Here is a 22,282-nt window from a genome sequence, read left to right on the forward strand (position 1 = left end):
GAACATCATTATTTTCTTTTAAGTATCCTTTTAAAACATGAGAGCCAAACCCACAAATAATTACAATATGAATTTGCAATATGTGTATACATTTGGATGACCTATACCATTACTTCTCAGTTTCTATTAATGAGGAAAACAGATTCTGTTATGTTTGTCTTGATTACAGATTTCTGTTTTGTATTTCCTTGTTCCTTCTTTTTATGCCAGTAAGATGAAACACAATATAGTGATCTAATCCAACAAGAATATAAAAATACATATACAGATAAAAAGTATTGATTTTCAGAGCACTCAAAGTTTAAGAAAATAAATTCATAAAATATCAAGTAAAGTACCTGTTTAAAAAGTAGAATGATAATATATGTATCTGTAAAAAGATTTGGCAGCCAATCAAGAAAGAATGAGCAAAAAAATGTATACCTTCATGCATCGAAAGGATACATATTTATAAAATTATTTTAAGAACAGCTGAAAATTATAAGGTTCTGTGGCAGCAGAAAACACACAAACCACCAGCTCTATATTATTTTACAGACCTTCCTACAAGGTAAAAGTACAATGATGAAATAGCAACAACTCTATGATATAGGAGGGGAACAGGAATTTATATCACCAACTTCAGTTTTGAAAATTTTTAAATAACAAACTACAGCGGCATCTGGTCTTACTTTGATTAGCAGCACTGTCTCTATGCTTCTCATGTCAATTAGGCTGTTGGCAACAACCGCATTGTCAATTTCCAACGCTGTCAGAACCGTTGGGAACTCGGGATGATAAGCAGCTCTACAAGACAAAAATACATGAGGATTAACTTAACAAACTTTAATTATATATAAATACACGGATCTATATTAATGGGTGAGTAGATGATACATGACAATACAGCACTGAAAAGTACCTAATAACACTTGAAAACATCTGATTAGGTTTACTTTATTTTATTTACCTAGCAAACATTTATATAATAGGTGCTAGGCACTGGTATAAGAATATTATAATATTAGATCATCTAAGCCTTATAGCAACCATCTGAGATAGATAATATTCTCTCCATTTTTTTTTTTTTCCCAGATGAGGAAGCTTCAGAGTTTCATACATTTCCCAATGTCACAGAGCTAGTTAAATAGTAGGATTTAAACCAGACAGCTCAGCTCTAGAACCTAAATTCTTATTTTTTTTTTTAGAGTTAACATACAATATTATATATTAGTTTCAGGTGTACAACATAGTGATTCAACATTTAGACAATGCAGATTCTTACACACTATACCCTACTTCCGGTTATCCTAACTACAATTTCTTTAAATCTTATATGCATTGTACGTAAGTATAAAAATCAATTAATCAAAACACATTTTTAAAAAGCTAAACAATTTTCCTTCTGAGACAAGAAAAACTGAAGTAAAGATTATGATGAACACAGAAAATATGAACTGCCATTTGGGCTCCCTAAAGAGACATTCAACTTTTCAACTAAAAAGTTTCAACATCTGCACTACTGACAGCACTGAAGAACGGACATACCAAGAACAGTAGGTACAGGAGCAATGAATATCTGAGGGGAAAATGGTCATGGCATTTAGTACTTTCTTAATGCTAGAATTCTAAAACAAAGACAGTATCTATGTATATATGTTTTACACCTATTCAGTCATGAATTTGACCTGTATTTACTAAGCACCTACTATGTGACAGGTGCTGTTCAGAGGATGAGGAGGCAGCAAAAAACAAACAGACTACGTCCTACTCCCCATGGAGTTTACATTCTATGCAAGGGAAGACAGGTAATAAAGAAAACGTGGCACACAGTGCTTTTTCACACAAAAAAGGTTAGGAAAGCCTGATAGGTGATACTGGGTAGACATGAGAGGACATGGAAGAGTCACACCGGCATCCTGAAAGAGAGCATCTTGGGCCCTGCGAGGGGGTATCAGAGAAGCCAGGAGGCCAGTGTGCATGGTGGACTGAGCAGCGAGGCAGTGCTGGAGAAAGAACAGCAGAGCTGGTCCGAGGCTAGATCATAAGGTGCTAGAGGCCGCGGTAAGGCCTAAGCAGGAAGAGAACGCACAGGGTGCTGTGAGCAGAGGAACTACGTGATCTGACTTCACTCTGGCTTCAGTCCTGAGAGTGGGGGCAGCAGGGGACATGAGGCAGGACGATCAGCCTATTGCAATACTCAAGTGAGGCGTGAAAATGGCTGGAACCAGGGTGGCTACTGTGGCAGTGTTTATAGACTTGGGATATAATTTTTTAATAGGATGTGGGGTGGCAGAGAGGAGTCAAGGATGACTGGGGCTTTGGCTTAAGCGACTGAAAAATGAAGATGGAGAAGACTTAGGAACAGCAGGGATTTTTAAGGTAGAGATCAGAAGAGACTGGCTTATATGCTTGTTCACTTTAAATATCAACTGGACATTGTCCCACGGCAGATGCAACTAATCTGTCAGTGGTCATTTTCACCACAAGTAATGTATTGAAACTTCACTTTCATCAGGTTTTAGAAACCAGAGATCAAAGCTAGAAATTAAAATAAGGTCAAATTCTCATGCAGACAAAGAAAACACTTTACTCTTAACTCCCAAATCCTTATTTCTAGTCTAAAAGTTGAAAATCAACAATTCCAAAATAGGCCTTATCTGCTTTGGACAAATCCACTTTTTTCTTATCCTTCTCCTAAATCAATTGATGGCACATTGGGTGGGTAGTCAGCGCCAGCCAGAAACCTAGCCGTCGTCCTCAATTCTGCCTTCTTTTACATTCAAATAACAAGTGTTAATTGATTTTGCCCTAAATATCTTTTACTCTATTCCTATCTATAATGCAAATGCTACTTTTTCCAGAATAATTTATGATGTCATGCCTCCATGCATTTTGCACATGAAATTCTAATTGCCTAGAAGGCAATTAACAAACTCATCAGTTAGAAGACTAATCCTTTTTCCTCTCTTCTCTGATTTCTGCCCTAACCTGTGTACTCACATTTAATGACTCCCTCATCTGAACCATATCTGCATCTTATGATCCAATTTATCAAAGCTGACAAAAAATACATTAGAAAATACATATATTCTTGAAAGGAAAGTGGCTATCTCACCAGCAGCTAGCAAAGATGCCAGTTTAGGGATCGTGCTTTGAGATGGTTTGTTGGTGTCCTCAAAGAAAACAAAGAGAGCTCTTTATGGAATCTGCGAAGCACTGTGAAGATCGGGTGCCCAAGTTCTTCCTCACCACCCCCCTCTTCATCTGGCTAGGTCTGCATCGTTTCTGTCATCAGCATAACTTCTAAGCCACACTACGTCTGTTTCACTGTACTGTCACCTACAAAGGCGCCATGTAATAAGGACCACGAGGACAGGGAGTCTCTCCCTTATTTATCTATCTGAAATTAAAGAAGTGGCTTGACGAAATTTTACAAAGCAGTAGTGTAAATATGGTTAACATAACAATGTTTTAGTTCTTTCTGACCCTGCACATGATTAAGTAAAACCAGAAAGAGTATTTAATTACGGGTGCCTTCCTTACCTGTGCCTTACATCATACTGGTCATGCCGAAACTCAGATACTATGATCTGTGGCCGTGGGGTCCCTGGTAAGTAAAACTTTCTCATCAGTGCCTGAAGTACTCTTTCATCAGCATGGTCATGGCAACAGTAAGCTTGTAGAAGTCCTTTTAAGCAAGATTCAATAGCCAACGCAAGCTCAGGGTCCCGGAGGTGAATGCAAGCTCCTAAAAGGGAGAGAAATTATTTAGATGGCCCATAAATACTCATTGTGAAATAGTCATGTGACTATCTTTCTATATAGTTCATAGTGATTTTAAAATATTTTCATATAAGGCAGCTTCAATGACATTACAAACCTTACTTTAACTGAATGGGAAATCTCCACATATGCACTGAAGCCACTGGGCAGAAAACCCACCAAACTCTGTGAAAAAAACTTTCCTACTCTAATGTAAACCAACAGTGGTTTTTCTACGTACGTTTATACTATTCCAGCCTTTGAATGGTGTTTTGAAAATCAAGCCAAAAGGTTTATAGACTCTATTATTTTCTGTAAAACTGATTAATATTGGAACTTTAGATTTAGAGAGGGAAAAAAAGCCTCATTCATTGAAATGGATACTGGTATAAAGGTATGTATCATTTAAATAAAGAGACATTACTACAATACTTAATACAGTATGCAATACTGTACTTATACAGTAATATAGTACTTTACTAACAAAATATGTTTATATTTACAGCATAATTTTTGCCTAATGATGTACAGAATTAGAGATAACTCTTCAGGAGAACTCAACTGTTTTTTGTTTTTTTTAATGTCATGCATATGTGGGGAGAATTAAATAACCCTAGATTTCACACTGAGAAGACTTAGAAATGATGTTGTCCATTCCAAAACTAAGAAAAAGTTAAGTCATTTTATAAAGGTTACATAAAACTCAGGTGGTGAGTGTCCTTTCAATTATATATTGACATCACTGGAGTTTCCTACTAATCAATTACATTCAAATTAATTTATTTACTTATTCATTCAGGAAAAAATCAGAATCAGATTATTCAACTCTATAATTACTGTTCCTTTTCCTAAGTTCTCTTTCTTTTGACTATTTTATGCTTTAAAGACACAAAAGGAAAGTTACAAAGTTGTAGGTGATTCGTAGCACTATTTAAAATAAGTACAATTATAATCCACAGATAACGACACAGCTCTCTGACAACAGTTTTAAAACTAGATTCAACAGACCCTTTCCTGAAAATAAGAACTTATTTATAATGTTTATCATATCCTGACTAAATGGTGACAAATACCTAAGGGGCCTACAGGTTTATAGGTAAATTGCCCACGTCTGTAAGCATCATCTATTGCTTCAAGAAGAGCGGGAACATGAGGGCCAAATCGTTTCAGTCGATCAGTTTTACTATCTTTCAAGTCTTTCAGTTGCTTCTGATTATAGCTCAGGGTATGCCTCACATCTAATTCTTCTCTCCTAAAAAATAAAAGTAGAAAAAACAGAACAGATAGGTGATACAGTTACAGAGAAATACTCAGTTTTCTCCCCCTAACACCTGCACACCAGAGAATGACCCAGCTACCCTAAAAACTAAAAGCAGATGTCTTTATCTGAAAATAACTATGTTACTAGAGAAAAACAGTCAGAAATCCTCAAAACTTAGCATGGAAAAAAAGGTGCAATACTGACGAGGACTAGAAATCCCAGAAGTTGTCCAACTCTACAAATATAAGCAAAGTCTCAAAAAAGTGATTTTGGGGCATTTGAGATCTTGCTCCCCAGCACATGTTGTCAGTTTGGCTCAAATAAACTCTTACAGAAATTCAAAAAAAAGAGAAAGAAAAAGAAAAAGTTTTCTTAAAATATCCCTTATTATGTACAAGAAACAAACAAAATCTTCTTTCTTGATGTTAACAGCAAAACTGTATGCTTTCAAATAACTGAAAGAAATCATTGTCAGCATGTTGAAACTTACTTAATTCTACTATGTTCTTCTTTGTCCTTTTCTATGGCTTGTTGAAACTGTTCGATCTCTTGATTGACTGAATTTTCTTGATCCTGTAAGGTCTTTACTTTCTCTTTTAACCAAGATACTTTTTTTTGCCTTTCCAACCGCTCAGGTTCCAGAGATTGATCGGCACTAACAGTAAATAATCCAAAGTGGAAAATGTTAAATGAAAAAACCTAACATTTAAAAAACCTAACATTTAAAAAATGTTAAATGAAAAAACCTAACATTTAAAAAACATAAAGCACGGTGATAAAATTCCTTTAGCAATAATACAGAAAATACAATACTCCCTTTCACCTAGATTATTTTATTACTAAATGAGGTAACCATTAAAATTGCAAAGTAACTATTTTACCTTTTTTTCAGTTCTTCAATTCTTTTGCAAAGCTGCTCATCATCTTTCTTTAATGCTTTATACTCATTTAGGGAACGGTTATATAAAACCTAAACCAATGAGACACACTTTAGTAAAATGAACAAGCAAATACCCCATTCAAGTCCACTTTCACCAAATCCTTAAACCAGAGCCTGAATACATGAGGAAACATACTTTAAAAAAAAAACACATAGATGGCCATTTGAAACCATTACATTTTTTAAAGTCTGAAAGCAATGCAGATTTCTACTCAATTACAAAACCTCTACTTTTAAAAAATAAATGAATAGTATTTATATTTGACATGTAGTTTTTAATATGCCAGGTTGGAAAGTTTCTCTCACCTCAGCTTCATTATAGGCCCTTTTCTTAGCAATAACATCTTCTTTCAATGCCATACATTCTGGTGCTCGTGCATTTGTCTCTTGACTAATCTTTTCCAGTTTGTCTTGAATATCCTTGTATTTGTTTTCTGCTTCATCGAGCCTCACCTTTAAGAAAATAACATTGTTGGAATATATTTTATTTTTATTTAATAAACAGAAAATCTTTTTAATTATATATAGTTCACATCCCAATAATAAACTTAATTTCACTGACTAAACTCAAGACATTAGGTAAGCAAACATAATTATATAAAATACTAAAATGTGATTAAATTTTAATTCCACATCTCCAACAAATGCACTACGTTCTGGAATACAAAGATACAGTAACAACTGTCTTCAAGATACACAATTAAACAAAGACACAATTTACTAATAGCAGAGAAACAGGCGTGAACATTGATCCTACAGTTTGAATACAGCAATGCTGAAGTAGGATACATCTGTTTATAATTGTGGAAACATAGAAGAACCCACAGGTTTGCCAGAAAAAGTCAGGAATGCCTTCAAAGAACAAGTAGATTTTGAGCTGAGGCTTGAAAAATTAATCAAAATGCACCAGAAGACGAGTTGGGGAAAGGTGTTAGGGGCAGATGAAGAAGCACATGGAAAGGGATTAATAGCCACTTTAAGAATTAAAAATATTTTTAGAGCTCAAACTGAGAAGGTGGTGGCGGGAGATAAGATGACAGGGTAGAAGGGCTCTGAATTCCACAAGGATCAGCTTACAGCTTAACCCTCCCGACAACAGGGAGACAAGGTATGACCACATCTGTCCATTAAACCACTTTGGAAACACTTAAAAGGCAGGGTGGAGGAAAAAATGGAAGGAAAGGTTCCAGGAAGAAGCTACTATTATATTCGGAAGCAAAAATAATTAGGGGCCAAAATGGGGCACTGACAATAGAATGGATTTGAAGGAACAAATATGAGAACAATTTAGATCAGGGATCAGCAAACTTTTTCTAGAAAGAGCCAAATAGTATATATACACTTCAGGATTCGTGAGCCATATTGCCTCTGTCACAGCTATTCAACCAGACACGCTAAGTTTAAAGTGTCCAGAACATGCTAAGTTTAAAGTAAAGATGTAAAGACAGATATTTGAATCAACTGTTCCAGATAAAGATTTGAAAATGAGATAAGGTTAGGGAATGACCAATATGTAGGATATTTAGGAAGCAGTACACAGAATGATAGTGAAGTTCTATTATGAAAACATTGATAATATAATCTGTTTTTTATAAAAATTGAAGTTGTTCTGTGTGTTCTACAAACTAAACATAATTTACGTATTTTCCATTTTAAATTAGGTTAACACAAGTTGAAGTCTGCTTTAGACACTATTTCTTCAGAAACCTATTCAATAGTCATTCTATAATTAATAACCAAGCATATATGATGTGAAAGGTTTTATGTAAGACACGGTGGGAAGGATATACATATGACAGTCCTTACCCTCCAGAAATTTACTGCATGAAGTGCCCAAGCACTTAAGTGGCACAAACACCCACAGAACTAAGTGTCACCAAGTGCCACGAGCCTCCTTTTCACAGCTGAAAAAAAGGTAAGCACATCTACTACTCAGCTGGTCTCCGTTTTCAGACAGGGGAATATCTAAAGTGGGAAGTAACTTAAGCTCTTTCCTTAGGACAAGCTAAGAAATGAGGCTGAAAAGAATTTGGTGAAAATTTCAGAATATTCTCTAAATAATGCACATGTGAGCTCAGAGAAGTGAGGGGGGTTCAACTTTCATTTACTACCTAAAGAAGGAGTAAACAACCCCATCTAAGGATCACCAAGTAAACGTACTATCTTTAGCATTTCTGTTATTTTTACAGACTCATCGATTACCTTTGATGGATTAATGTCATTACCCTTAAAAGAAAAAGATGTATCTTGGGGGCAGACAGGAAAAAGCAAGGTGGGGAGGATCACATCCTATCTTGGGGGCCAAAAGCTCCTGAGCAGAACAAGATACTAGGAGGGAAGTCAGCCACACTAATCAGAAAGGAAAGTCGAGGAACTCTGTTTTTGGCACGACGGTGGGAGCAGTCTCCAAGCGGTGCTGCACGGCCCTGTGCACATACTAACAAAGCACGGAACTGTAAACTTCCCGTGGGTGAAGTCAATGGTACAGGCATTATATCTCAATACAACTGTTTAAAAAAGGAATGGAAAGGTGAATATAAAGAGTGGACTGCTTGCTATATAGTCAAAGTTTCATATGGAAGACCCCAACAGATAATTACCGCCAACCACAGAGAACTCTGTGGTGTCTTGAATTTTAAATAAATAAATAACACAGTTTCCACCTGGGCTCTTAGTTCTCAGGTTGAAATCGAAAATTGACCTTAACAGACCTAACAACTTATCCCACATAGGTTCTACCCATATGAAATCCTCTGATAGCTCTGGGCCCTAAAACTCAGTTCCCTAAAAGTTCTACCAGCAATCCCTGGGCATTGTTCTGAAATCTTCCAGTTCATAATACTTAGCTTTAATGTTATTCTAATTCACTATTAATCTAGCACTCCTTTACTCCCCAAGCCATTTTATGTTTCTGCTCCTTAGTGAAACCAAGAGGAAAAGCTTCAAGATCTAGTATTTCTAATTGGTAGCAAAGCACCCTTGTCCACACTCACGAATGTAACAGGTCTGCATCACTAACCTCAACAGGCTGATCACAGCCAAACAGTGTACTCTTTCCTAAAAGAGTCACCACAGCAGTCCCTGAACAAAAGTTTAGGTCGGCTTCCCTTGAGTAATAAATTCAAATACAAATAAATACAGAGGGTGCCAAAAAAATGTATACATATGTTAAGAAACAAAAAACTGTATTAAAATTGTAATAATATATACCGATAACAAAAGATGAATACAAGTCATGCGTATCCATTTTTTGGGCACCCAAAAATATAGGTTGAAACTACTACTTTTGTAGGTTATAGATAGTTTAATATCGGCAATCTCAACATTCAACCTACTAAATCTGTATAAAAAAACTAATCACCTGCTGTTCTTCCATTTTCCTGTCAAGTCTAGCAGCACGATCTTCTCCAATTTTCACATTATCTCTGACAGCATTCAATTGTTTTTCAATTTCATTGACCTAAAAAAAATTATACAGCAAATCACTAACTGTAACCAAATATGTTCTGCGTAATGCAAATATATGTGAACAAATAATTAAGTGAAAATTACCACTGCCCAAGCCATTTCATGTTTCAAGCGTTCTAAATCAGTCTTCATTGTACTTAAACCAGCAATCATTTGAAAACGCTCTTCTTTCTCTAAACACTGGCGCTTCAGCTCAATAAGTCGCTTTAAAAAAAAGGGATATATTTCTTATTAACACTGAAAAGACTTTTTACAAATGTATTTCTTTTAAATACACTGCATAAACAAGTACTAAAAAAGATTTGCTAGGAAATGACTTCTTTAAGGTGAAAATAAAAATATTGTTGGTTCTTTGGTATACTTTTACTAGGTGTAATAATTTTGATAATTTCTGCACTATAACCATGGCCAAATACTCTTCAGATGAAGAATAAAGGAATAAAAGGGTGAAGACCACACAATATAGACAAGGCACGAAACTCAGTGTCCCATTTTCTCTCTATTCCATATGTGATACACAGATTGGTTTGCTCTTCTAGGCAAAGTATACCAGTACCCATTCCAAACATAACGAAAGGCCCACAAGAAATTTCCAAAAATCAAGTTAGGCATAATTTTTTTCATCTAAGTTCTCTCATAATTAATAAATAAAATCATCAAACAATTATTAAATATGACATGAGGCCAGTTTCTGAAGTGGCTCCTAGACTTTGTACTCTATACACCTGGGGAGACAGCCTCACCCCCTCATTCATGATTACATATTCAGCTAGGGCCTTACATTGTACATCTTTGCACATTGTACTATGTTTACCTATCCAAGTCACTTTCCCATCCTCCAGGATTATTTCAATCCATTATTATTCTCTTCAAACTTCATACACCCCTGCCACACTAATCCGTTTCATCTTCCCTGCCTCCTACTTCAGAGAATTTAGTAGCCGTTAGAGATAAACGCCCTCCAACTTCCAACAACCTTATTTATAAATCTAAAGCTGATATCTCTTCCTCCTGCTACAAAGCGGTGGCTTCCTTATACTTAAGCCCGGTCCCTATCTCCTACCTATATCTTGAATCTTACCAACCCGTTCTGCCTTCTCAGATCTAAATTAGCAGATTTTTTATCTCATCTTTTCGTCTGTTTTCATTTCACCCTCTTCACTGACTTTTTCCTTTATCATATTTAAATCTTTACTCCCTTATCTTTCCCACTTACAAACAAAAGCACCGCTACCCATCCCCAGGCACCACCTCCTCCACTTAAAAGTCTTCTTTTTCCATCCATGTTTCATGAAAATTCTCTCTTCCATTTCCTCACATTTTTAGCCCCATCAATCTGGCTTCTGTTTTCCTCACTACTGAAACTCACCACAGACATCGATGAAGATTATGGCACTAACTACAGTTGAATATCTGTACATTGCTGTGGGTTTGCCTACTCAATACAGTCGTGACTACTTCCTTCTCAAATTCTCTCTTCCCATGGCTTTTATGGCTTCCATGAGCATTTCTCATGGCTCAGGCCTGGCCAGGGCCCACTTTCTTCTCTTCCTCAGCAATCTAAGTCATTTCTGTGGCTTAGAGACCATAATATACTTACGACAACCAAATTTTTAGAGGCCAGACTTGACTTCTATATTTCTAATTCACGTTATCAAACTTTTCAGTTTATATTTCCACTTGGATGCTTTATAAGCACAAAATTAATATGTTCAAAATGAAATTCATCATCTTTCTTAAAAGAAAAAAGAAAAGAAAAACTGGTTTCCCTTCCCAAGCTTCCTATCTTAAACTTATTTTACCACTCAGGTTATTAACATGAAGGTCATTGTGTCACCCTTGATATCGCTTCTGTTGCAACTTTACCCCTCCCTCATTATGTGACATCTTCCCAAATCATTTCAAAGCTCTTCTCTCCATTACTATTACCACTACCCCCTAATTTATGTCACCATCATCTTTGGACAATGATAATACCTTCTTTATTGCTCTTCCTACATTTATTCTTTCTGTATAGCAACACAGGACATTTAATTAATGTCAAATAAAGTTCTTATTAAGTGCATATTTTACATAAGGAACTCTGCTACGTGACATAGGGAAGTACTTCTTAAAAGTCATAATCAAAATATCTTTAATCGTTGATGATAAAGTATATCATGGAGAAAGTGGGGGTTTAAACCCAAGCTGCCTAAAGCAAACCAATTTCTTCCAAGTTCTGATTTATTATTTTTAAAATACTAAATGTAACATACACTATGTATATTTGATTGAATATGCAAATACTGCCTTCCCCCAATAATGACATCAACACTCCACTGAAGTATCCTATATTAATTCTGTGGGTTACAGTATCTCCTTTACAGTAAACCACATACCAGGTTTGAAGGGATAATCTGGGGAGTAAAATAAATATACTCATCCTTGCTTTTTGACTTTTCACTTGATGAGCCATGCCACTATAGATGAGATTTTAAATACGCATTCCTCAGAAACTTAGAAGTAAAAAGGTCAGTGTAAAAGTTAATAAATTTGATCTGGGTCGATCATTGGTACAATTCTATCTCAGACAAACAAGCTAAGGAGTTGCTGAAAGCTGCTTGTGTAAAACTGATGAAATAACAAAAAGAACAAGATAGAGAATCACACACAAATTCTTGGGACTTAGTGTACTGGGTGAACAGTTGAAATGTGAGCCTTATGATTCTGAGGTCTCTGATCATCAGACAGAAGGTCTCTGACTATCAGACAGGAATCTGAAGAAGGAAGTAGAAGAACAAAATATAGCAGATATAAAAACAAATTTAAGTAGGTCGCATTGGTTTGAGTGTTTTCTAATTCAAGCAAATCTGCACAGCTGCCAAGCTGGTGAGTACCGATGTGACAGCTGCTACCGAGCAATCAGTGCTTAATGAAAGTTAACAGTTCACTACTGTAAGGAAAGTCATCTACCATATGCAATTACAAATGCATATTATATTTAATATCAGCTTGAGGCTTGTGCTCATTTTCCCATCCAAAGAAATATTATAGTTTTTAAACTTACAGTGGGAATTAGTGATATCTTATTGTAGAACCACGAGTCATGTATCAAAGGATAACAATGTAAGATACTGCCCTGTCCTCTAGTTTAGAGTTTAACAGAGGAAGATATGTACATACTCATTATTACAAAACAAAAAGTAAAGGCTAATCAATACCCTGAATATAAAAGCCACACTTCATATACTTCAGAGTGCTATAAAAATGTAGATAGATATCTATATATAGGTATATAATTTTACAATACTATTTATAAGAACTATAGGAATTTGATCTCAAAAATATTTGCATTAAGTGTCTACAAACCTCTTCTCCTTGAGTTATCTGCTCCTTTGTTCTTTCTTTTGTTTCCATAATGTATGAATAATCCTCCTTCATCTGTTCAAGTTGGGTTGCTTTCATGAAGAACTGTATCAAAAAGGAAAAGAGGAGTTTGCAAACTTCCATGAAATTGTAAAAAAGTTTTGGTATCCAAGATTTGTAGACCGATTTTGCAAAAAAGACATGAAAAACATACTTAAGCACGTCCACATAAACACAAAGAACATGTTTTATTTCAGACCCAAAATGTATTTAATCTACTCTGTTCACATCTACATGTTTATTTGCAAAAGCTCTTAAAACCCCATGAAAGAAGACTTTGGTGGGAGAGTAATACCATTTTGAAAACTCACTTTCACTGATTCTTCCATCCTTTAAGCAAAGATGAAAGCAGAGAAAACATTTGTATCCTTGATCTTAGTGCATGGTTTAAGGCCTCAAAGTTATTACGTATGTGTGGCCAATTGTTCCTTTGTATTTCCTTAAAGATTGATTTTAGAAAATGATAATCCATTCTCCCTCAGAATTAAAAGCCAGAAAGTAGAAGCAAGGATTTACCAAAAAATTAACATTTTGGTAATGTTAAGTTACCATCTTACTTAACAATTTCCTAAATTAGTCTTACAATATTACTTTAATTAGGTGGCTTAATAAAAAAGCCTCAATATTTATTATGTGAACAGGACTTACATCCAATATACATGCTTTATCTATAAATATGTTCTTTTGTTAAGTTTATATTTACTTGGAGCTCCTTACTTTGTACTTGTCTCCCTCATTTTTAGACTGCAAGAACTGCTTGCTCATCTCTTGTGTTAAAACAGAAACTGGATTATCCACCTAAAACAAACAAAACAAAGGTTATTTTTGAATACCTCATTTTACTACTGACTTAAAGATAAATGCACTGAAATATACAATACATCTGACCTATGGTGCGGCCAGGAAGGCTAAGTACTGGCCACAGGTTAGAGCATTAGGGTAAATACACAAATAAAAATGTTATAACACAGAGAAAGTGCTTTAGTATTTCATGATACTAAAATAAATAGTATATTGAAAATTAAATATTCTGCCATTATATGAGGTTGTGTACAAGCACAAGAATTCTCTGAAGAAATGTTTTAGAAAGTTGTCATTTCTTTCATCCGTTTTATAGACTCCTACCCCTATGCTACTAGTTAACCCTCGGGTGACACTGCGGGAAAAGCCCTACTGGGAGTCGGCTGACTCGAGATCTTGTTGGACTGTCTCTACCCTCCTATGTAGCTTTGGGCAAGCTAGTTTCTCCAAATATAAAAAGTCCAAGTCAGTTAGACTTTTTCCTGAGAATTATGATGACAAGTATTATTTACTTTTCTTACAGCAGTTTCTCAGATTTACCGTTTGTTATTTCTTAATGAAGACATTGTAAAACAAATGGAAATACTGAAGTCATTTCTGTATTTTGGAAGGGACAGCCATTTCAAATAAGCCATTACTTGAATTAAACCACCTATGGCTAACAAGTTAAAGTACAGTTAAGGTAACAGTAAAGTATAGTAACAGTTCAAACTATAGTTCAAAAGTTTTCTTAAAAAAGACAATGTGTTTCAAAAAGGTTCAGAGTTTTATATCCTGTATTTTTGGTGTTAATACAAAGCAATTTAAGTCAGAAAATAATCCTGTTTGTAAGTTACAGAATATGTAAGACCAACATAAATGAGAACAGTTTAAAACTCCTTCATTTACCATCTGTAAAATACTGACTGTACTTTGTTAGCATATGATAGTTAAAATCTTCCTTTTAAGTAAAAATTTGGGTCTTCCCTTCTAAAATAATTAAAAAATCCTACAGTTATAAAGAAACCTTTACATATGACATTTCTCTTATTATAAAGGTAGATCAGACTCTGACTGCCACATATTTTTTACAAGGCCTGCCCTGCATCCTAATTTCACTGTGCATCTGACTTCTTAAATGTAGGATATAATACACTAGCTTTAATGACTTCTTACCACCAACTGGGGATTAAAGGCTTTCCCCAAAGTTTGTATCTTTTCTCCACATCCTTTTCATTATTTCTGAACTGGAGTTTCTACCGTGTTTCCCCGAAAACAAGACCTAGCTGGACAATCAGCTCTAATGCGTCCTCTGGAGCAAAAGTTAATATAAGACCCAATCTTATTTTACTATAATAAAAGACCGGGTCTTATATAAGACCGGTATAATATAATATAATATAATATAATATAATATAATATAATATAATATAATATAATATAATACCTGGTCTTATATTAATTTTTGCTCCAAAAGATGCATTGCAGCTGATTGCCCGGCTAGGTCTTATTTTCGGGGAAACACGGTAGTTCCTACACTACTCCAGGAATTATTTAAGAATCTTGCAGCTTTACCTACTGAGACCCTGGAGCAAGCACTAGCAGGTAAAAGTCATAGAAAAAGATAAGGGGAACCACAGGGGACAAATATAACCAGGAACTTAAAGACAATAAATACTCCCTTCCCTCCTAGACCACCACTGTCCAATGGAAATACAATCAAACCACACATGTAATTTTAAAATTTCTAGTAGCTACACTAAGAATATAAAAAGAAAGAGGTAAAATTAGTTTGAACAATACGTTTTTAATTTTATATCCAAAATATTATCATTTTAATATCTAATCAATATAAAAAATGAGTTATTCCTTTGCATCAAGTCTCAAAGTCCGGTGTGTAATTCACACTACATCACATCTTAATTTGGACTACCCAATTTCAAGTGCTCAAGTGGCCAGTGGCTCCTGTACCAACATAAGTACAGCTCTAGGCCGTCTGTATTTTGATCAACGAACTTGAACCTTTAGTTAACTGAATCATACAAGAGGACTACAGGAATTATGATAATAAACTTGAAGTATTTCAAAAGAATAAACATGTTTTACGTTCCCCACGGAAGAGGGAGCTTAGAAAAACAAGATGCATTCAACTTTTCACACAATAAGAACTTTAAACAAGTACAGCAGTCTACAGAGGGAACCAGAAGCCTCAGGCATAGAGGATTTCCCCACCAGGTAAGTATGGAGTGTGAAAATTATACTCGATGCTCTCCCTTCAAGGTTCTCCCAATACTGACTATGAGTCTATGAACTCTAACTTTTGGTTTTCCTGATTTTGCTTAACAAATTCTTTGCATTCTAGTCTCAAATTTATTTGCTGAATTTGCTTTTTTCCAGATTTTAATAATTATTTTTCTAAACCTGTGTTGTCTGATATGGAAGCTACCAGCCACATGCGGCTGTTTAAATTAAGGAAAATTAAACAAAATAAAAAAATTTGATTTCTCAGTTACACACTTCAGGCGCTCAAGAGCCTACCTCAATCAGACAGCAAAATGCAGACTATTTCTACCATCACAGAAAGATTTTCTGGACAGCTTTGTTCTAAAGCAGACTGGGAAAGAGACCCAGACTAGTAACTGTTCTTCCTTGGTAACTAGTCTTGGTGTTTTCAACCCTGGAATGAGGCAGGGTGGTGAAATGGATAGGGCATTAGAATGATTGTGTCTGGATCCCAATCTAGGAGCTACCAGTAACCACGCCGAGACAACTGCAAGGGCAAATTTACTTGTTAGGGCTCCCAATTTCTCACCTACAAAATAAAGGGTCTGGATTAGATGACCGTCAAAGACAATTCCAGGGCTAATGTTAAAGGCCTGTATGTGCCCTACTTCCAATTATTCAGTCAAAATATCTTAGCAGAAAGTACTCAAAAGCCTTGTCTCCTACAGGTTTGACCAATATCTCCAAAATACATAAAGAAATGCTTTATCTTTCTAGAATAAATTTCCTTTCTACAAGAATTTAGCAACTGAGTTTAGGAAACTCTGATGCTATTCTGACTAGGAGAGCAAGAAGCAAAGTGACTTTCAGCCTTTATGAACATTCATTTTAGCACATAGGTACAGACTAGGTGGGTCTCGACTGCTCTATCAAATTAAAGATGTTATAGTAACAGTACTATCTTTTGAAAATTCTACTAAATTTTAAGGAACTTCACTAATAAAGGTGATACATATTCTTCCTGTGCTCAATCTACTCATATGAGGCTATTTTAATTCTTTCTACACAACAAAGGAAATCACACAAAGTAACCAAGTGCATTAATTAATCGGAAACACAAACTTAGCAATTACCTGTATGTTGAAATGATCAAGAATTGCAATCAGCTCTTCTTTCTTAGTAGAAATCACGGTGCCTGGTTATGAGAAACATAAAATGACCAGATTGTTTCTAGGACACACATACAGGAAAAAATGAGCGATTACTAATAAACATACAGATTAATTACTTTTCCTTATCATGAAGAAAGTTACCATTGAATGTACACACATCTGAATGAACTGGGGTAATACACTAATCACGACACAAGTACACAGAGGAGGACGAAGCATGGATGCAGTGATCACGCTTCTCTTCTTCCTGCAGCTAAACATTTTCTGTTCCTTCTCCTCTGTCTCTTAACACTCAGCTCCTCTTCCTTTACATCCTTGCCCACCTTTTGCGAACCATCCCTTTCCACGTGATAGGAACTATAGGGGTGAAAGGAGGTCTGCAGATGAGAACAAAATGGCATAGCCTGTTTCAAACGAACCCCAAACCTGCTAACCATGGTTTTGCTATAGAAATGTCCTATGGTACAACTACATATGTATAATATTTGTCTGTATATACATACCTGCAACTGACCAATCGCCTTACAAGAAAAAGGTTTCAAGCGGTAAGAAGCGCCCTTTCAATGAATACCAGCATAACCACTTAACTCTTTTTAACTGGATATTCCCTAATATTTTATATGAAATAAAAAGATATTCTTAACAAACCTGTTGCACTTTTTAGTTTATAGGACCGACTTCCATCCATGCTGATGTGTTGCTGCACAATTATAGAGTCACCGTACACGTTTGCCTTATAGGCATCGTCACCTCTGTTCCTCAATGTTATTGAGATATCTGCTGAGCTAAAGCAATAAGGTTAGGCTATGTCACATGAAGGGACATGCACCTGTCATACCAGGTTATCACAATTTTCACAACTTCCAAGTAATTTGGCTAATTCATTTGAAAAGCAGCTTTACACCAGTCGTTCAGGGCTTACAGGCTAAAACAGAATAATGTTAAAGATATTACGCCTAACAAAAAATTAAAGTTGAAAATAAGAGAAGCTTTATAAAAAGTAATTGACTAGTCTAGCAATAGTCTACCACATTTGCACATAAAACATTGAACTTTTATTTGTTTCAAATCAAGTAAATAAGTTGTATGTTTTCCTGTAAGCAATATATAATCAATATTACTCTAAATTATATAATAAAGCATGATACTGACAGCAGGATTTTAAGAATGATAAAAAAAGAATTATAGTGAAGTAATAACATTTTCTAAGAGGATTAGAATCAAGGAGAGCAACTTTAATTTTTCAATTACTTGGCAACAAAAAACTGAAAATATCTGATATCAATAAATATAAACTAAATCTCAAAATTTCTTAAAGTTATTGGTATGAAAAAGGAATTATTTTTGAAGTTTAAAACATTTATAGTCATGCATATTTTAACATTACAGGGGGAAAACTCAATCTTTATTTTTCTATTCTAACTTCCGTTAAAGTAAGATTTGGTTAAAAAAAAGTTAATAAAGGACATCAATAAATACATACTTTAAAAATTCTCATGATAAACTTGACTGTAAACTGATATTACACTAGACACACTGGGTCTGCTCAAGCTCTTGCTCCCCCACCCGCTCCTTTACAAGTGCCCTGGCAGACAGAGGGCTTAGCAGCCGTAGCATCAGTCGCCATCCTCTCCTCCAGAAGCTGAGCTACACCGAGAAGTCTGACACTATCTGAACCAGATTCTTTCCTTTAAAAATTCAAATTCAGAAAAACTGGTCAAATCCAAATAAAATCTGTAGTTTAGTTAACAATATTGTACCAATGTTAACTGTATAGATTTGATAAAAGTACCATAGTTATTGAAGACGTCAGCATTAAGAAAAATTAGGTAAAGGGTGTACAGGAAAACTGTACAATACTTCGGTAAATTTATAGTTATTTCAAAATGAAAAGTTTTAAAAACAAACTCAAATTTAGACACAAGCAAGTGGAAAGATGGTTATTCCTTAGAGGTACAAAGTTATGAGGCCTCTGGGATGAGAGAATCCAATTTGGGGCACTACACTCTGATAAGCAAGTATGAAGTCTGCAGAGATTAGAGAGAAGCAGGAGCACAGAACAGGTAAGCTCTTGGGAAACCACGCAGACAGACTGACAGAGACATATACCCACAGACACTGGCAGTGAATCAGAGACAGCTAGAACATAGGAGCACTGCCTTACCCACACAGCCCCCAAACTAAGACAGTCAGACATAAATGCCTGCACACATAAAGAGTTAACAAAAACTTGGCTGAACGGCGAAAGCACACATACTTCAGAGACAATGACAGAGACACACTCAAACCCCCACCCATCTGTCATAGTGAACGAGAAGAGAGGAATGAACAACTCAGAAGTACGGCCAATGACGTAAGAGGATGGGGGAAGCGGTATAAAGGAAGAGTTGCAGCATAGACATAAGGAAGGGAGAGGGAGGCAAGAGGCCTAGGGACAAAGACACAGAGAGGAAACCACAGACCCAAAAAAGAAAGACCCAGAGACAAAAGATACTTGGTTCGCATGTCTCTCATTTCCAGATTGTACTCATGAGACCAGATTGTACTTCCTCCCAGAAGCTTCTAAGATATATATCCCAGCATCTTTACGGTAAATCTTTTCTAAAGCTACCCTGAGTGGGAGGATGTGTGTGTGTGTGTGTGTGAGTGTGTGTGTTTTAGTCATAAATCTCTAATGAAGACAGATATTCTCCTGCAAAGTTGTAACTAGCAGGATTTTTAAAAGGCCCCCAAGTTTATTCTAATGAACAGCAAAGCTGAAACCATTACCTGAAACAGGATGGGAAAGGGCAGCTGGCCTACGGTATGGAGCAAAAAATATTTATTTCATTAACTAGTCTGATTATCTAGTATTAAGTGAATGTACCTCAGGAAAACAGGTTAAAATAAAGTGAATTATCAAACATCTCAATTGACTAGCAAATGTCTACTTTATTATTTTCCTTCCTAGCCACTGCTCGCATTTGAAAGTTACCTTTAGTGTTGTGAGAACTTTGAAGTCACTGACATCCTGTTGCTATATGAATTTATTAAAAATAAGAAAGTCAAGTTATTAAAAAAATTATGGCGTAAGAAAATGGCCTAATAGTAAGTGCTCATAAGGAGTGAGGGACAACTGAGCAGGGTGTTAACCTGCCCACCGTACTAATGAGGCTGGTGCTGCATCTGGGACAAGGGCCCTAGAACCCACTGTCTGTAAATACGGGAGATGCTTACGTGACAGATTATCACTGAGAGTTCTTTAAGAATGACAGTGCAAACAAGTAGTGCCACAGTAAGCATGTGGCTTCTTTCTCAACTCTGTAAGAACCTATGTGCATAAAAGTAACTGGCAGCAGCACATACCGATGGGGATGGGATCGAGGAACAAGGAAAACACAGTGAAAATGTGACCCACTTGCCCCTTCTCTGCGGAGCCGTAGTGAGTTCTGTAACCCTGACTAACTAAATCAGGAATGTACAGCAGGGGTATGAGTTTTCTTCCCTGCATAACCCCCTCCCAATGCCACAGCTGATGGCAAAACAGGCCTGGTGCAAAGACCCCCACACCACCGGGGCTAGTACCAGGAAGGCCAAGGAGGGGACAGTGAACTGAACGTGTTCAGGACAAATCTGAAAAGCCAGGGGCGTAAGACCTTGGGTCACTGCGAGAGGAAATGTATGAGAAGAATGGATTCACTGTCTCCCATCACTGAAAAAGGGCTGAAGAATGATCAGGGGCCAAGCCTCAGGGAAGGGGTCTCAGGGCGCAGTTCTCGGGCTGCTCCTAACCCTGCAGGAGCATCTCTATGGGCAGCCCAACTCCCAGGTCACAAAGGGAGAGTGTAATGTTTGGTCTGGGGGGAAGCAGAGTCCTCAGGACTAACTCACACCTGTGTTAGACTGACGGCCATTCCTCAGGCAAAGTGGGAGAGCCACCTAGAGTTTAGATGCAGAATAGACTATGGATAAAACTGAAAAGCTCAGTGAGTTGATTCTGTAAAAACATGGTGACAGAATCAAAGACTAGAAGGGGAATTTTATACATACCAAATGTTTTAAATAAGGCAGGGGATGGCAACAGGAATAGTAATGGGTCTGGAAAAGCTGTTTATAGCTCCTTTTTCAGACAAGGTCAGTAAGAAGGAGACTGAGCTCATGTTAAAGCTCATGTTTAACTGCTATTAACTTGACTGAAATGTACTGACGTTGCTAGCTACAGGCAGTGTCCTCAAAAGTTCCTGATTTATGTAAGCTTCCTTCTTTCCTCTTCCCCTGCCCCGCCCCTTTTCTCCCTCCCTCCCTGCAATAGTCTAAGGTCAAGTCTCAGAAAGAAGTTTCTGCTTTGCTCCAGGTACTTCCCAAATGGGAAAAAATATAATTTAATTGAGACATAAAACATTTAATGATACAGAAAAAATAATTTTTTCCTGAAGCTTCTATTTGAAAGATCAATGTGTTATCTGGCTAGGGAGACTAGGTGATTGGACAACTAAGAAATGCAGAGTTAAGTACAATAAACAGAAACTGAGTTGGGACTATTAAGTGTTAAAATAATGAATTTTTCACTTCAGACATAATTTTGTTTGGGGATTGTGGGGGAGAAGACCTTGCTGGTCTGCGACCCTTTTAAGTAAGATAAATAGAGACAGGAAACATGCTGGAGAATTGTTACCAAGCAATTCTTTTTCAAGGCCATGAGTCATGGGAAGTGACTTTCTGTGTATCTTTTCCCTGCTTATACTGAGTCAACTTGGAACCCTGGCTTAGGGTTAAGATTCCTAAGGTTTGAGGACCCTGAGAAAGAAGATACCTACTAAGAAAGGTGCCTGGTGGCTAAATGTGCTCAAATTAAAAAAAAAATCAAACAGCAGAGCCTAGCAGCCATTTCTACCCAGAGGCCTCTCATGCAAACTGTACTTCAGGGAGAAGCCTGCACTAAGCTGCCTGCCTCCCACACTGAACAGCCTGCTGGTACAGTGTTCCTGCCATCCAAGCCAGTCCTTATAAAGGAGACTTTGGAATACTATTACAACCAATAGGAATGAGGCTCTCCCCATCCAATAGGAGCTGTGCAGCTATATCCTCGTCAGCATTTTCACCAACCAATCAGAGTGGCTCCATTCTGACCAATCAGGGCAGTGCCTTTTGGACCAATCAGACTGCGAGGATTTGGAGTTATGTGCATAAGGATGGATGAATCAGGGACAAGGGGCGGGGACTTATGTCTATATAACTCAGTTCCCCTTTGGCTTGGAAAGCACAATTTCCCTTTCCACTAACAGCTGAAGAAGATTGCATTTCCCCAAC

At 36.5% G+C, this 22,282-nt stretch overlaps 1 protein-coding gene across 1 annotated transcript in view; it reads right to left on the bottom strand.

Moving 5' to 3' along the window:
- The window catches only part of SMC6 (structural maintenance of chromosomes 6), a 65,590-nt gene that overhangs the window by 28,008 nt on the left and 15,300 nt on the right, over positions 1–22,282 (bottom strand). Inside the window, exons 5-16 of the mRNA XM_019752691.2 lie at positions 17,642–17,778; positions 16,955–17,016; positions 13,536–13,616; positions 12,762–12,863; positions 9,498–9,617; positions 9,307–9,405; positions 6,252–6,398; positions 5,887–5,975; positions 5,496–5,660; positions 4,818–4,996; positions 3,526–3,730; positions 672–786 (exon numbers count right to left, since the gene is read on the bottom strand). Of these exons, the coding sequence (XP_019608250.1) occupies positions 672–786; positions 3,526–3,730; positions 4,818–4,996; positions 5,496–5,660; positions 5,887–5,975; positions 6,252–6,398; positions 9,307–9,405; positions 9,498–9,617; positions 12,762–12,863; positions 13,536–13,616; positions 16,955–17,016; positions 17,642–17,778 (1,501 nt within the window). The remainder of the gene's footprint in view (positions 1–671; positions 787–3,525; positions 3,731–4,817; positions 4,997–5,495; positions 5,661–5,886; positions 5,976–6,251; positions 6,399–9,306; positions 9,406–9,497; positions 9,618–12,761; positions 12,864–13,535; positions 13,617–16,954; positions 17,017–17,641; positions 17,779–22,282) is intronic.

The sequence above is a fragment of the Rhinolophus sinicus genome, linkage group LG05 (assembly GCF_036562045.2).
Source record: "Rhinolophus sinicus isolate RSC01 linkage group LG05, ASM3656204v1, whole genome shotgun sequence".
Lineage (NCBI taxonomy): Eukaryota > Metazoa > Chordata > Mammalia > Chiroptera > Rhinolophidae > Rhinolophus > Rhinolophus sinicus.